We start from the raw sequence: 16,770 nt of genomic DNA on the forward strand, positions 1-16,770 counted from the left end.
GCTCCTGTCTTTCTGCCCCCACCTCGTTAACAGGTGATTCTCCTCCTGAGGTTTCCTCACAAACCGAGGTGCCTGGTGCTGGTGGGCTGCAGCCTTCACTTCACGCTCCAAACACGAAGGGCAGGGGTAGCAAAGGGCCCACCTTAAAGCCAAGTAAGGCTGCTTTACGAAGCTCTCCAGAAGCTCCACCGAACAACCTCAACTTCACATTCCCTCCCAGGAAACGAGGTGCATTGCAACCCGCGTCAAATCATGATTCTGTTCCTAAGAAAGAAGAATGGCTTTGCGTAGCAACGAGCAGTTTCTAATACAGCGCCATATTTTGTTTTCAACACTGAATGTGGATGTAGAGTTATCCTTATAATAATATCATTAGTCACTTCCATTCTCAAATGTTGTCTCAGACAAAAAGGGGTTAGAATTAAAGCTTGTTTGCTGGGAAGTTTACATAGACACATACTTGTATGTATATATCTGGGTTTTAACTTCAGGAATTTTACATAGATCTCTCTCTCTCTCTCACTCTCTCTCTCTCTCTCTCACACACACACACACACACACGTGTTTGGGATCTAACTATTTCTGGGTTCTAACCTCAGATCCCAGCTCTACCATTTACTGGCCCCTGTGACCAAGGGCAAATTACTTACCCTCTTTCTGCATCACATTCCCTACCTGCAATGTAAAGATAGTAATACTTACTTTACTTATTCTTAAGATTAAATGCACTGGTACATGTGGAGGAAAGGTGAGGATTCGTTCAAAAAATGGTGTAGCGGGAATAGCTGAGCAAGCCGACAAGAAGATTCCAGTCAGAGGGTGGGTTGTCTGAATTAGTGATGACATCACGGGTAGAACACCATGACAGTGCTACTACCTGTGACTCACAATGTTACTGTGGGAGTCGCTGGGTGGCAGGAGGCGGGACAGAGGGAATGATGGATGATGTGGTTGTCAAGGATCTAAGAGGACCTGACATTGGATGAGGTGACCATCTGCAGGCTGAGGACAGGTAGGAGGGGAGGAGGCATGAGTGAAGAGGAGACTGCAGACTTAGTGCCGGAGTTGTCAGCGAATATCGACATGTCTGGCAGGTCACAGATGAGAGTTTTAAGGATAGGTGGAAGATACAGCCAAATGGCACAAGCCCCAAAAGAACAGGGATTGCTTGCTTGCTTTAATAAAGGTCAGAAGAAAAGTACTCTGGAAGCAGTGTTGGAGAATAAGTAGTCTAACAAAATCCTCCTCCAGCAGCCTCACATTTGTGAAATATAAAATTTGGAAAATATAATAATATAAAGAGAAAATAAAAATAAACAATAATCACACCACCTAGAGGTTGTCTCTGAAATATCTTGGTATCTTGTGGCCTTTTTTCTGCATATAAATGTGCTCATTTACAAGTATCTGCAGTAGTAGTAGTAGCTAGCACTAATGTAGCACTTCCTGTGTGCCCTGCATTGTCTAAGGGTTTTATGTATATTAATTCATTTAACGCTCACAACAGGTAGTATTATCATCCCCATTTTACAGACGAGAAAACTGAGACACAGGGAAGTTGAGTAGTAAGTAACCCAAGGTACACAGCTAGGAAATGGTGATGCCAGGATGTGAACTTCAGCAGTCTGGCTCCAGAGAGCCTGCTCTGAATCATTACTCTCTGCAGTACTGGGATGGGCAGGTGGAGAGAGGGGAGCAGGGAGAACAGGGAAAGAGGGGATGAATATGTTATATGTGTAATTTTGTAACTTTCTACTTAATATTTTGTTAGCATACTCCTCGTATCTTTAAATATTCCTTGCAATTATGATTTATGATGCCTTTATAATATTCATTCCTGTTAACTTAGCACAGGGCATTTAATTTCTCCTTTTGGGAGAAATTAAGCATTCTCTGTATGCTCCTCTTGAAGGATTTTAATTATTTAGGAGATGTTGTTCAAGAACACAAAAACCTCTGGAGTTGATCTGCCCTGGTGCAAAACCAACCACAGTGGCTGAGAAACAAGTGTGTGACAGTTTTCTAAGTCCTCACAGACAGACATTAGTGGATACCTGGCATTTCACTGCTCCTGGGAATCTGTATTAAGGAAACAGAAACTCAGGCAGAGATTTATGTATAGAAGCATATACAAGGGTACTTCAAAAAGTCCATGGAAAAGTAGAATTAAAAGATAATATGAATCTCCATGAACTTTTTGAAATACTCTCGTATGGTAGCATTATTTAATAGCAAAAAAATCTTAGAAATAACCTAAGTGCCCCCCAAGTAGGGGAATGGTTAAAGGATTTGTAGTGTATCCATTTATGACATTATGTAGCCATTTTAAATGTTTTCAAGTAATATTTAATGATATAAAAAAATGGTCATAATGTAATTTTATAAAGGATTCAAAATTAATATCAAAATGTTAATACTATATATGTCAGAATGATGTGATTACAGATTACTTTTATTTTCTTCTTTGTAACTTTTTCCAAATCCTTAAAAACAATTTCTTATAACTTCTGTCAGAAAATAAAGCAGTAAGCCTCTATGGAAAACAGTATGGAGATAGAACTGCAACTACAGATAGAACTGCCATACGATCCAGCAATCCCACTGCTGGGAATATACCCAAAGGAAAATCATCATGTCAAAGGGAAATCTGCACTGCCATGTTCATCACAGCTCTATTTACAATAGCCAAGAGTTGGAACCAACCTAAATGTCCATCGATGAATGACTGGATAAGGAAAACATGATATATATGCACAACAGAATACTGCCCTGCCATAAAAAAAAAAAAAAAAAAAATGAAACTCTGCCGTTCTCAACAACATGGATGAACTTAGAGAAAATTATGTTAAGTGAAAAAAGCCAGGCACAGAAAGAGAAATACCACATGTCCTCACTCATTAGTGGGAGCTATAAAAATAAAGATACAACCATCGTAATAATTTGTTGAACTTTCAAAAGGAGAGAGCAGAACTGAGGCTACTAGAGGTGGGAAAGGGGGAGGGAGAGAAGAATAGCAAGAAATTGGTAAAGGGCCACAAAAAAAAGATTACATTGTGTAATGTTGAGTATACTATTTATCCTGAAAAATAAATAATAAAAGTAATGAAAAAAACCAAAAAACTTTCTAACCTCAATTTCAAAGAGAAAATAAAATTATATGGTATTTACAGGGGAAAAAAAGCGGTAATGTTATGTAAAAATTAGAACAAATCTGTTACTAAGCAATGTTGTGTAATCTTATCATGCAAGTTTAGAAAGTTGATAATGACTCGTGTTGCTGAGAGTGGGTGTAAGAGTGTTCTTATGCACAGTTGGTAGGAGGAAAAATTCGTATAAAACTATTTGGAAAATATTTTGGCCATATCTATCAAACTTCATACAGTCACATGTTGCTTAACAATGGGGATATGTTTGTTGTGAGAAATGCGTCATTAGACACCTTTGTCATTGTGCAAACATCACAGAGTGTACTTACACAAATCTAGATGGTATATAGCCTATTACACACCTAGGCTGTGTGGTATAGTCTGTTGCTCCTAGGCTACACACCTGTACAGCATGTTACTGTACTGAATACTATAAGCAATTGAGACACAGTGGTCAGTATTTATGTACCCAAACATATCCAAACATAGAAAAGGTGCAGTAAAAATACAGTACAAAAGATTTAAATGGTACACCTGTATAGGGCACTTCCCATGAATGGAGCTTGCAGCTGGAAGTTGCTCTGGGTGAGTCAGTGAGTCAGTGGGAGTGAGTGTAAAAGCCCAGGACATTACTGTGCACTGCTATAGATTTTATAAACGCTGTGCACTTAGGCCACACTAAATTTATTTAAAAATTTTTTCTTTAATAATAAACTAACCGCAGCTTACTATAATGTTTTTACTTTATAAACTTAATTTTAACTTTTTGATTCTTTTTTAATAACTCCCCTTAAAACACGATCACATTGTACAGCTGTACAAAAACATGTTTTCATATCCTTATTCTATAAGCTTTTGTCTATTTTTATTTTTTTTTTACTTTTTAAACTTTTTTGCTAAAAACTAAGACATAAATGCACATTAGTCTAGGTTGTTTGGAGAGATATTGGATGAGGGCAAATACTAACTTCACAAGAGCAAAAAATAGTAGCTTTCAATTACTAAATATTTACCTGTGCTAAATCTTCTGTATCACAGCCTTATCATCAGTGGTGTGCTGGGAAATGCTTAATTACAGCTGTCTAGGAAAATAAAAAAATATTTTCCATACCAATTTGGTGTGTACTATACCAGTTTCTGTAATGAACCACAGTTTTATGTGCATTCCATTATTGACCAAAATGTCATTAAGTGGTGCGTGACTATATATGTATTTATTCTGCTTTTAGGAATTTACTTCACAAATAAACTTGCAGAAGTGCTCACATTTATCATTAGTTCAGCTTTTTTCATAATTGAAACAACATAAGTGTCCACCAGTAGAGCATTAGGTAAATAAATCTCGATACAGCCATGCAGTGCTATATGCACATTCATTAAAAAAGAATGAGGCAGATCTATAAATGCCAATATCAAGAGATGTCTAACATATATTGTTAGAAAACATCAAGTTATAATCTAATATGTGTAGTGTGATCTCAATTTGTGATTCTGTTTTCATACACACAAGGAAGCAAGTCTTGCTAAGAGGGGTGTTGGGCCTTAGGAAAAGCAGGAACTACTGTTTTTATTTTTTATACTCTGCAGTACTGTCAAATGTTGTAAATCAAGTATTTAATGTTTACTAAAATAAAAGATATATCAAATTATCTTAGACATAGAAGAGACTTTTAGAGGCCATTGGTGCTAATCTTGTATCCAATCTTTCACTGGTAACCAGTCAAGCGGGTGATCCATCCACCTGTTCCTGACAGTAAAGCACATCTTAATTATGGAGAGAATGAACTTTAGTTACTGAAAACTAAGAAACACAAATAGCCGGAATATGTTCAAGGTCATAGTTCCTATAGTTTGTCACTCCAAACTGGGTAACACTTCAGTGAGACCAATTGGAAGGGTGGATGGAAAATGGAATAACTATTAGAAAGGGACATGATATAGTGGAATCTTTTCACAGTGTTAGAAGCAAGTACAGCATGGCCAAGGTCAAAAAGCCTGGAGTTTAGGCCCAACAGACTTTTGCCAATTTCTAGCTGCACAACTTGGGGCAAATTACTTAACATCTCTGAGGCAATTTCTTTACTGGTAAAGTCTGGGTGGGATCAAATGAAATAATGTGTGAGAAGAGATTGGTTGTAGACCATAAAAGCATTCAATAATCTATCTTATTTCTGTTATTAATATCATTGGTGAATTATATCTGGTATAGCAAGAAAATGGTTGTTTTCCTTAAGTTAATAGAATGTACCTCATGTTTTTTATTCTCAAATTTGCCAGTTCTTTGTAATTTAAGAAATTAATCTGCATACAGATATAGGCTAGTGCCAACAGATGGTTCCTAACAAGTTTAACACGTTATTTCAAAGTTAGGTATATTGACTAGCAGTGCTTTCCAGGGTTTTGTCATATCTCTGCTAATGATTTGGGTCTCATGTCAGCTGTCATATTAGCTGCCTTTTTCACTTTCAGCATCTGAGCGTGTGCTCAGTTTTCCAAAACATATTCCAAGGTAAATAGTAGTTGGTTTCAAAATTTCTAAAGAAATGATTACTGATATCTAAGATCAAAGCCACTTACAGATTCTCTTTTTTTTCTTTGTTCATAAACTCAAATGTATCTTTCATCTATGATCCAAGGTAGTTAAACACACAGTCCTGAATGCTGCTCTCTGTTTTACCATGGAAGGAGACTGATCTTGTGACCCATAGCTCCTCCAGAAAACTGGAACCAACCCTGCCAGGACCTTAAGAATACTGGGGGTTCCATTCCCACGGACCATCAGGGCTGAGATACACTGCCCATGTCCTGACCAAGGATGTAATCTTCAAATCCCGTGCTCACCCTGACCTTCCTTTTAAAAATGCACTTTAGCCCGTGATCACAGAGTGCCCTCAGTAAAAAATAAAAAAAAGAAAGAAGAATCTCTGAAGGCAGCTGTAAAGTTCTTACAGAACTCTGTAAAGCAAGGCAGAGGAAATGCCTAATCTTTGGTTGTCTAAGGTGGTTTTATTGGTCTAAGTAAGTGTATATATATATATTTATATATATATATATATACACACTTACTCCCACCATTAAATGTTTATACTGTTCTCAAATAGAGCAAAAGTCTTGAATTTTTTCAACTTTGCAAGCTTTTTCTGGTCCATTAAAAAATTCACAGGAATATGAGTAAAGATTCCAATTACAAATTTGTATTTCTCACATTTGGCTGTTAATTCTGGAACACTCTTACACTTCACAGAAGAGGCATATTTTTGATGAAAGGATCAGAAGAATGTATGGACATGTGTAATTTCCATGCACATATGTAAGACTGACTATTTCATTCACATCCCCAAACGCAGCTGTAGGGTGTTTTCAGGAACAGATGGAGCAGCAGGACTAACATAGCGCCAGATGAGGAGAAGCTGACTTGGGTAATTTCTGTCACCCTGAGCTCTCTCTGAAAGTTTGAACAAGGCACCGGCACTCCCTAAATGAGCCTATCTTTAGAGCATGACATATAGTTGTTTGCTTGTTTATTTTTTCAGTTAATTTATATAGAGCCCAAGGGGCCCTTCAAAACATAAACTCTGTTGAGTACAAAATAATATTTTATGTAATTTTGAAGAAAAGATAGTAGGGAGAAAGTCAATAGCTATTATGTTTTTGAACCTGTTTTCTCATTTTTTTTTTAAACAGTTTTATTGAGAGATAATTCACATAGCACACAGTTTACCCATTTAAAGTACACAATTCGGGCCGAGCCTGTGGCGCACTCGGTAGAGTGCGGCGCTGGGAGCGCCGCGACGCTCCCGCCGCGGGTTCGGATCCTATATAGGAATGACCGGTGCACTCACTGGCTGAGTGCCTGTCACGAAAAACCAACAACAACAACAAAAAATAAATTAGAAATATTTTTTTTTTAAAAATAAAAAATAAAAAATAAAAATAAAAAAAAATAAAGTACACAATTCAATGGTTTTTGATATATTATTATTTGTTTTAATAATGGTAAAATATATGCAACATAAAATTTGCTATTTTAACCATGTTTTAAGTGTACAATTCAGTGGTACTAATTACATTCATAATATTGTGCGACCATCACAACTATTTCAGGAACTTTTTTATTATCGTAAATAGAAACTGCTCTCTCCCCAGTCCCTGGCAACCTCTAATCTACTTTCTGTCTCTATGAATTTATTCTAGGTGCATCATGTAAGTGTATCATACATATTTGTTCTTTTGTGCCTGGTTTATTTCACTTAACATAATGTTTTCAAGGTACATCCATGTTGTGGCATGTATCAGAACTCCATTCCTTCTTATGGCTGAAGAATAATCCATTTTATGTGTATACTACATTTTGTTTATCCATTCATCTCTTGCTGGACACATTAGTTGTTTCCACCTTTTGGCTATTGTGAGTAATGCTGCAGTAAACATTGATGTACAAGAATCTGTTCAAATCCTTGCTTTCAGTTCTTTTGGGTATATAAATAGGAGTTCAATTTGCTGGGTCACATGGTAATTCTATGCTTAGCTTTCTGGGAAACATTCTTATTGTTTGAAAAGTTTGTATTTATGAGTAACTGCCCTAAGCATCTTACATGCGTAACAATAGGTACATCTAGTTCTCATAGCAAGTTTGTTCGTTCATTCATTCTTATTCATTCATTCAGCAAATAATGTTCAAGGGTCTGCTATGTGCCAGGCACTGTTCTAGGCACTGGGGATTCTGTAGTGAACAGGACCAACAAAGTATAAGATCTCATTGATCTTATAGTGGTGATGGCAGACAATAAACAGATAACTGAGGGAACTTCAAAAAGTTCATAGAAAAATAGAGTTAAAAGCCAATATGAATCATTCCATGAACTTTTCAAAGACCCCTGGTATATCAGTATAATACGGGGTAGAATAAATGCCCTTGAGGTAATTTTTTTAAATGCAGAATAAGGAAGCAGAGTATTGTGGGGAGCAATGGATGCTATTTTTGATGGAATTGAAAGAGAAGGTCTCCGAAAAGCTGACACTTGAACAGAGACCTAAAGAATCGAGGGAGCAAGTGATGCAGAGATCTCGGGGAGACCATTCTGGGGAGTGGCAAAAACAAGCACCCTGAAGTGGTTCCAGGCTCAGTGTGGTCAAGGAATCACAGGCAGATCAGGGTAGCTGCAGGGGGGTGAGGAGAGCGGAGGATGAAGTCAGGGTTTTATTGCATTGTGATGGGAAGCTATTGGAGAGTTGGAGCAAAGAATAGATGTTGTCAATTATCCTCCCTATTTGTAGGAAAAGAAGGTAGGACTTGAAGGGTTTAAATGATCTTATCCAAGTGCGGCTGCTAAGCAACTGATCAGTCAGGCCCAGGCAGATCCAGTCCAGAGGGTGTGCTCTTCCCACCGTGCTGTGGCGTGTCTGGCTGGCTGTCGTGGCTGTGCAGAAATGTTCTGCAGGATGCAGGTTCTAGCACTAGGATCGGTTCGTGGCTCTCCAGAAGCCAGTCTTGCCAAGTGCATTGTTTGCAGCCCCACAGGTCTCTTGCTTCTCTCCCCTAGGCATGATGCACTCCCCTGGGTTTGATGGGAACAGCAGTCTCAGCTTCCAGATGCTGATGAATGCAGACAGCCTGTACACGGCTGCCCACTGTGCCCTGCTCCTCAACCTGAAGCTCTCCCATGGTGACTACTACAGGAAGCGGCCTACCCTGGCACCAAGCATGTTGGTGAGTGTCTGTTCCACACTGCTCTGGAACGCGAAAGCCTGTGGGGCTTTGGAGGGTGGAAAGGGACAGCCAGGTGCGGGCGCAGATGTATAGTTCGCACGGCGCTGTGAGCCACAGAGCTACCCACCGGCTCCAGACAGAGAAGAACGCTGAATGCCTAGACATGGCTGCCTGCCCGCCCAGTATTTTCCTCTGGTGGCATTATTAAACATGTATGTGCATCAAAGATGCTCAAAAATACATCATCATGAAGTTAAGTGAGATCAGAAGATGTGCAGGGAACTTGCTAAAAATGAAGGTGTACTGTTACAAAAGCTCTTCCTTGTATTCCAAAATGTACCCACACCTACTCATGAGCCAGAACTAAGCTTACCGGTTGTTGATAATAAAACACCTGCTGTAAGGTGTAGAATGAGAATGGTGTTGATAAACCTGTGGTTGGCTCCCATGACTGAGCAAACCACTCCCTGGTGTACCCTGATATCAATTTGTAAGCCTAAACCCATGGATCTGCAGGAAGGGAATCAGCAATCATTTGTTTGCTTAAAAAATTGTGAATTCCCCAGGGTGACTGATCACCCCTGAGTGTAAGTCACGTATCTGTTGAAGTGCGTTGTGCCTTCTGGGAGCACATTCCATCTCTGCTGCTGTCGGGACAGTGAGAAGGAGCAGCTCTGTTAAAGATATCTGAGCAGTTTCTAACCCTCCCACACATCCAAGAGAAAAAATGCAACATGCAGTATCCCTAATCCTTCTACAGGGTATCTGTCCAAAGATGTCATCAATGAAACGAACTTCACAAGGATTGGGATTTCTCCATCTCAGCTTCTCCTCCCTTGTCACCACTCCCTGCCCCCAGTACGTCAGCCTGTTTCAGTTAGAGGATGTGTGACGTGAAGAGGAGCTTAGGAGCCTTTTCATTTACAAGGGACTATATTTGGTCACCTTCTAATGAGATCTCTCTCTGTAGAAAGAGTTCATGAAGCAGGTCCAGACCAGCGGGGTGCTGATGGTCTTCTCCCAAGCCTGGATTGAGGAGCTCTACCATCAGGTGCTCGACAGAAACATGCTGGGAGAAGCTGGCTACTGGGGCAGCCCAGAAGATAACAGCCTTCCCCTCATCACCATGCTGACGGGTCAGTGGCTCATTCCAAGGCTTTGTGACACTCAGTAGGGTGGGAAGGCTCACACCTCGAAGCCTCTTTCAGAGAAGCAACAGTGTTTCAAGCAGACTTTGAAACACTCACAAAGCTTCCTTGGTAGTTGATGACAGTTTCAGGGACAGGTTGTGAATTCACTTCTCGGGAGCTTTCCACCCTCTTTCTATGTCGAGGTCTCCAGGGCTCACGGTGCCCCATGAGAGGAGGACTAACCTCCTCTGTCTGTTGGTGTAGGGCCGTAGGCCACTTCTATGGAAATGTAGTACTTTCTGGGCACAAAGTCCAGAATTATTCCTGGAAGCTCTCACGTGTCAATAGGAGCCCAAGTCTTTCAGTGCTCCTGGGATTTTACCTGTGATGTAAAATGGTTGGTTTTCAACTTGGCTTCATGCCTATTTCCTGTTCATAACAGAGGTCTTCTTTCCTTCCCAGCTGTACCAGAATTAAAAATAATGCCAAATACCTGCCTGCTCAGCATCTTTGTCTGAAGTGTCCAGAGTTTTTAATATCCTATTTAACTATTAGAAATATCACATGAGAGTATAGAGAGCAAATCTGCAGTATTGTCATGGAACAATTTTTTTCTTTTTGCCAAAGCAATTTTTTATGCCTTTTCATGGCTTCGCTCCGACATCAGTTGAAGATCAGGGAGTGCTCATAATTTTGGTCTGGTCATCGGTAGCCTTAATAAGTTAGATCTCCAGGCTTGTCCTGGATTTGCTCTGAGTTATCCTCTCATGGCTCCAGCTGACAGGATATGTAGAGCATGGCCCACTCCAGACACCCTCCTGCCCTCTCTGCAGTGCCCTGTATCCACCCGCAGCTCAGCAGGGCTCTGCACCAGGCAGGAACAGGGCTGGACTGGGCAGAACAGTCCAGCTGGGAGATGTGTCATGTGGCCTGGGGTTGGTACTGGGGGCTCTCACTAAGGCAGCAGAGTGGATACTGGCAGGGAGAACCCAACAGTGAGGAATTTGGGGCGAGGCATATTTAGGAATCAGGCAGGGAGTCAAGACACAGTAATGTCTGTTCAGGGGTGGCAGAGTCCTCCTAGTCATTGGCATTTGGAGTCATGCTTCTAGAACAGGGGGAAGCAAGGTTGGGTCCCAAGCCTTGGTGATCAGGATCACTGGACAGGTGACCAATTTTTATTTTGTTAATCATGACAGCATTTACATTCATTTGAAAAATAATTGTTCGTATATGTGTGCGACATTTATTTTGTTTACGTATAAGCAATGCTTGGTTTCCATCAGTCTTCACAAACTCATTTCAGTAGGATGGAAAGTACAGCCCAGAGCTTATATGTGCCTTGGAATTTGGAGGAGGATCCTAAACATGCCAGCTTTAACTTCCAAGTACCATAGTTTTTGCCAACAGTAATCTCTAGGAATCTCTTACCCAGACCTAAATAAAAGGAGTCATTCAGTAGATGTAAAATGAATAACACACTATTCACACTTGCCAAATTCATCAGTCATCACTGTTAATCAGCCATCTGTTTTATAATGGAACTGTAAGCTCAGTTGCTATGTCAAAGGAAAGTTATTTAACTTTAATTAGATTAATAATAGAAAAAGATAAGCTTTTCATAAGAATTTGACAGAATAAGGTTCTATGATTCTTTGTGGCAAATTTCAGGTGTAAAGTAACAAGTGAATTTGAGCAGCAGTTAACCTAGAGTTTTGAAACTTCTGTCTGATCTTTTCATTTCGTACAAGAAGAAACAATAGCAGCAGTCTGATTATCAACACCGTACTACTCACTGTGGCCGTTCCTGATGTCATCAAAGTGTTCTATAGAATTGTGAAATACGAGTGCTTAAACAAACTTTGCATTATAGTATTTTAATTCATCAGTCCTTTACCTAGCATATAGGAAACATAACTTTGATAAATGACAATTTCTGGTGACTGTTATTAGACCATTTGAACATAAGTCAAATTAATTTCAAAGAAGCTGGGCAGTTCCCACTTTAACAGCCATATATATTTCTCCCCTGTTTTGTGTTCTGATATGTTTCCCAGAAGTCTCCAGGCTTCATGTAATTTCTGTAAGAATCAAAGATATAGTATAATACTTTTCAAATACCATATAAAAAAAGTTTTGTCCTGTTGGAATGATGTTCTAAACTCAGAGAATACATTTATACCACCCTCTTTTCCCATCTCCTCTCTGTGTTGCATTCAACTATATAAGCTGCATCCAAGTACATACGTTTCAACTCCAAGGTCACTTCTTTGGTTACTTTTCTTTATACCGAGGATATGGGGGCCCAAAAACTGGAGTACCTGGCCCAGGGCTACTAGGCTACTTAATTCTGAGCCAAGACTAAAGCCCAGCCTTCTCAACGCCAGGCCAGTCCCTTCTTGCCGGAATGCTAAGGAGTGGTTTGTTTAGCTTATTCTGTAGATGAGAGCTTGTTTTAACAAAAATTTAAACAAGGTAATTTAGGATCCTGTATTGAGCTGGAGTATGGTATCTTATAGAGAGGCCTGGATGGGAGTCAGAAGACATACATACTAAGTCTAATTCCTTCCTTCCTCATGGCCTTGGGCAATTTATGTACTTTCAATATTTGTTTCCTCCTCTGTGAAATAGGAAAAATAATACCAATCCTGCCTGCCCATTTGAGTTGTTTAGAAGATCAAAAGAAAAAGTTCTATGTGAAAACACTCTGAAAATTGTAAGGTTTTATTATTGTACTTTGCAAACAGAGTACAGTGCATACAATTATCTGACCAAAGAGGTTTATTTTCTTCTTAATTCTTATGAGGAAGCTCTGAAAGAAAAATCCACTTTAGGGTAACCTGTACCTATAAAATCTGGCAGTAATGCCATGGTTTTGAATAAAAAATGGTATTCAAAGATCAAAATATTCTAAATCAATAGATTTAACAACAGAGATAGGAGAATTTATCTTTATTTTTTTCGAATAAAAAATGTACAATAGCACAACAGAAGAATGCTTTGACAATGAAAGAAAACTGGACTGAATAAGACAAAATTTATCATATTTGATAAAATGTTGCCACATACTTAGTACATAATGTACAATGGCTATTTGTTGAAAAAATGAATATGGTGGTGGCCATTTTTTGGTTTTGACTGGAGTATTTATTTAGGGATAACCTTGCTCTTTTTCCTTGACAGATATTGATGGCTTAGAGAGCAGTGCAATTGGTGGCCAGCTGATGGCCTCAGCTTCTACAGATTCTCCTTTCACCCAGAGCAGGAGAATCGATGACTCCACAGTGGCAGGTAATGACTTGGGTCTTGAGTTTACAAATAGGTACACATTCCATGTGTTACCAGCAATTAATTTATTATGGGATGACATAAATGAATGAAGATTTGCTCTTGGTAGAAATAGTAACTGATGAAAGTTACTTAACATCATCCAGCTGATAATGCAACATTCATTATTTATAAGCACAAAGTGAAACCAATCCCCTACAATCCATTAAATTATATTTCCCATCGTAGAATTGCATGCAACTCAGTATTACTAATTTGATGGCCAGAGAACCCCATGTTGTTCGTTGCCGGCTTGTTTTTGTCTCTGGAGAGTGACCGCCCCCTTCATGTTCCAGGTGTGGCATTTGCTCGCTATATTCTGGTTGGCTGCTGGAAGAACTTGATCGATACTTTATCAACCCCCTTGACGGGCCGAATGGCAGGGAGCTCCAAAGGGCTGGCCTTTATTCTGGGAGCTGAAGGCATCAAAGAGCAGAACCAAAAGGAGCGTGATGCCATCTGCATGAGCCTCGATGGGCTGCGGAAAGCCGCGCGGCTGAGCTGTGCTCTAGGTACTGGGATAGTAGTGTTCCCTGACCTGCGGGCCTTGCAGAACTCACTAGGAATGGCCCCAGTAGGAAAGAAACCTTTTATAAAGGCTGCTGCTAGGTGAATGTTAGAGAATATACTCAGCTAAGGGGTAACTGTTTGTTTCCTCCAAAGGGGTGGCTGCTAACTGTGCCTCAGCCCTTGCCCAGATGGCAGCTGCCTCCTGTGTCCAAGAAGAGAAAGAGGAAAGAGAGGTCCAAGAACCCAGTGACGCCATAGCACAAGGTAACAGCTGAAGGGCCAGAAACCTCCTGGTGCCTTGGCAGTGGTATGCACACACCTGCACACCCACACACACGAGCTCACACTTATCCCATTCCATGTGTGACACATGTATATGTACACCAGTGATTGTGAGATCCCAGTGTCACCACAGGCTTGGATCTGTCTTATATGAGTGACCTACAGAATGCTTATAGTAGGTCCCTCTGGAGACAAGGAAAGTGCAATTGGCTGTTGCAGTTGGCCCACAGGACACCAGAGGCCCACCTGGCTGAGCCATTCACCCCTCATCGTCATCTGGCCACTGGCCCTGGCACTTCCAGAAGTGCACATTTGAAGACCCCTCAGGTTGTAGTGGGACAAGGAAGATGGACCAGTTTTCTGAAAGGGAGCATCAGAGGAAATCCGTGAGAGGGGGCTCAGGAAGACTGCTCCTGTCAGAACAATCCGAGCTTTGTGAGCTCAGGAAAGGGCTGATTTTTAACATGCTGTGATCAGTGAGTCAATGAAGCTGTTGAATAGATAGACGTAAGGGAAGAGTTGACCTTCCTCATCTGCCGCACAGCCGTGGCAGGTAAAAGGCGGCTGGCAAACAGAGGGAATAATGCACATTGGGTGTAAATTGTGTTAATACTGTCTATCAGGTATGTAAAGTAGCTTGTCACAAACTTGCACATTTTTAGCTGAGAAAAACAATTTAGGTCAGTGTTCCTCAAACCTGAGTAATCTTTAGAGACCCATTCGAAAGCAAAGCATGTCTTGCGGATCCACAGTGTTAACTAAGAAAAAGATATCACAATTTTACCTAAGTATTGTACAACCATGAACTACATAAAAATCTTTACATTTATAATTCTTAAAAACCATAAAACCAAAACCATTATTCAAATTACATACAAATAAAAAATAAAATCAGTATGATATTTATGAGACGAATGATGTTTTGCTAAAAATGACTTTGCCCTTTACAGCAGGAATATGGTTCGGATTCCTTTGAAGTTAGCTTGCTCTGTTTCTGAGTTGGTGACCATCACTCTGTTATCCCAACAGATCCAATGACTTGAAAGGAGGACACTGTGTTGTCTGGCCTTCCCTTGGCATTTTGCATAATTGACATTTTAAGTCACGTTCTGCATTTTTTCTCCTTAGTCATCTATGGTTTTCAAAAGTATTATTTGGAGCTCACAAATACAAATATAAACTCAGGGGATGACATGATATGGTAATTTTCAGTTATAAAGCTGTCATCCTGGTGCTCAAAATATACATATGTAGTTGTTTCAGAGATAATCATCATAATGAAAGCATAACATTAAAAAACTCAGAGAAAACTTGTGCACCACCAGAAATTCTTTCATATTACCAATTTGAGGGGAGGGTGAAGATTCTGAGCATGTATGGCTGTTCTGGAGTTGGCACATTAAGCCCATCCACACTGCTGTGCCTGACCCAGAGCCCATGGATGAGCCTGGGAAGAACTGCACCAATCAGCTCAGGATTCGCTAAACCTCTAGAGCCTCCGAGCTGGGGTCACCAATGCGTGTGGGGCCTGCGGGCGGGGCAGATTGCATGATGAGCTGTGGGCACCTGCCACAGAGGAGCTTCCTGCCAGTGAAGTCTGTTGTTTCCCTCTGCCCTGGCATGACAGCACATTCTTTCATTTTCATCCTTTCTCTCTCCCTTTCTGGCTCCCTCACTCAGACTCTTATTTAATAAATGTCTTTTCTGGCACAGTGAAACTAAAAGTGGAGCAGAAACTGGAGCAGATTGGGAAGCTGCAGGGGGTGTGGTTGCACACAGCTCACGTCTTGTGCATGGAGGCCATCCTCAGCGTAGGCCTGGAGATGGGGAGCCACAACCCGGACTGCTGGCCACACGTGTTCAGGTGCATGACGGGATCCCACCCCAGCGGCACCAACCCTGCCATGGGAAGCCTGGGGGTGGTGGAGAGGGGTAGACGCAAGGGTCTGCCAGCACTTCAATAAACTATGATCATTCAGAGTTTGAATAAATCCAAATGAGAGATAAAAAGAAGAGGGAATAAGGACCCAACTGAATGTATGGTTTAGAGAACAGATGACAGAACTGGATGTAGGGACTTGTGATTTATCTACTGACATTGTCTGTGAGAGACAGATGTGCTGTATCAAGGAAGAAAAACCAATTTCTCAAATAGTGGGCAGTAGAACACCAAGTAAGTTAAAATCAAATCTAAAAACTGGTCATGTGTCAGCAATATAAGCTTGCTGTGTATTTATCTCTGTTGTCTTCATTTACAGAAGGATTTTGGATAGCTTGTATGAATACATAAAGCATAAGATACCTACTTTTAGTTTATCTAGACGAAGGAAAAAACAGGACAGTACATCTGTGCCAAAAACAAGACAAAAATTTGGCTGTAAGCTTTGTAGCATCAATGTGGAAAGAAACTTCCAATCAGTTATACAGTTCCCAGTGCCTGTAAGATGAAAACAAAGCCATAGCTCCAGTCCACATCCTCCTACCACTAAGACAAAACATATGTCTCCCCAAGCACTGCATTAGGACAGACCCAGGACAAGGGAAGCAGTGCTGCTGCTCACGGGGCAGGCACGGGGCTGGTGCCCGGCTGCTCCTCACCCTTCTCTGCAGCACATGCCCGAAGCCTCACACCAAGCGCAGTTCAGGCAGAGCAGCCGTGGGCAGG

The 16,770-nt window shown here is 40.6% G+C and overlaps 1 protein-coding gene across 1 annotated transcript in view; it reads left to right on the top strand.

Moving 5' to 3' along the window:
- The window catches only part of ARFGEF3 (ARFGEF family member 3), a 151,729-nt gene that overhangs the window by 88,457 nt on the left and 46,502 nt on the right, over nt 1-16,770 (top strand). The window contains exons 13-18 of the mRNA XM_063097320.1: nt 8,690-8,856; nt 9,827-9,992; nt 13,170-13,277; nt 13,610-13,825; nt 13,977-14,087; nt 15,819-15,969. Coding sequence (XP_062953390.1) covers nt 8,690-8,856; nt 9,827-9,992; nt 13,170-13,277; nt 13,610-13,825; nt 13,977-14,087; nt 15,819-15,969 — 919 coding nt within the window. The remainder of the gene's footprint in view (nt 1-8,689; nt 8,857-9,826; nt 9,993-13,169; nt 13,278-13,609; nt 13,826-13,976; nt 14,088-15,818; nt 15,970-16,770) is intronic.

Source organism: Cynocephalus volans, chromosome 5 (assembly GCF_027409185.1).
Source record: "Cynocephalus volans isolate mCynVol1 chromosome 5, mCynVol1.pri, whole genome shotgun sequence".
NCBI classification, from domain to species: Eukaryota; Metazoa; Chordata; class Mammalia; order Dermoptera; family Cynocephalidae; genus Cynocephalus; species Cynocephalus volans.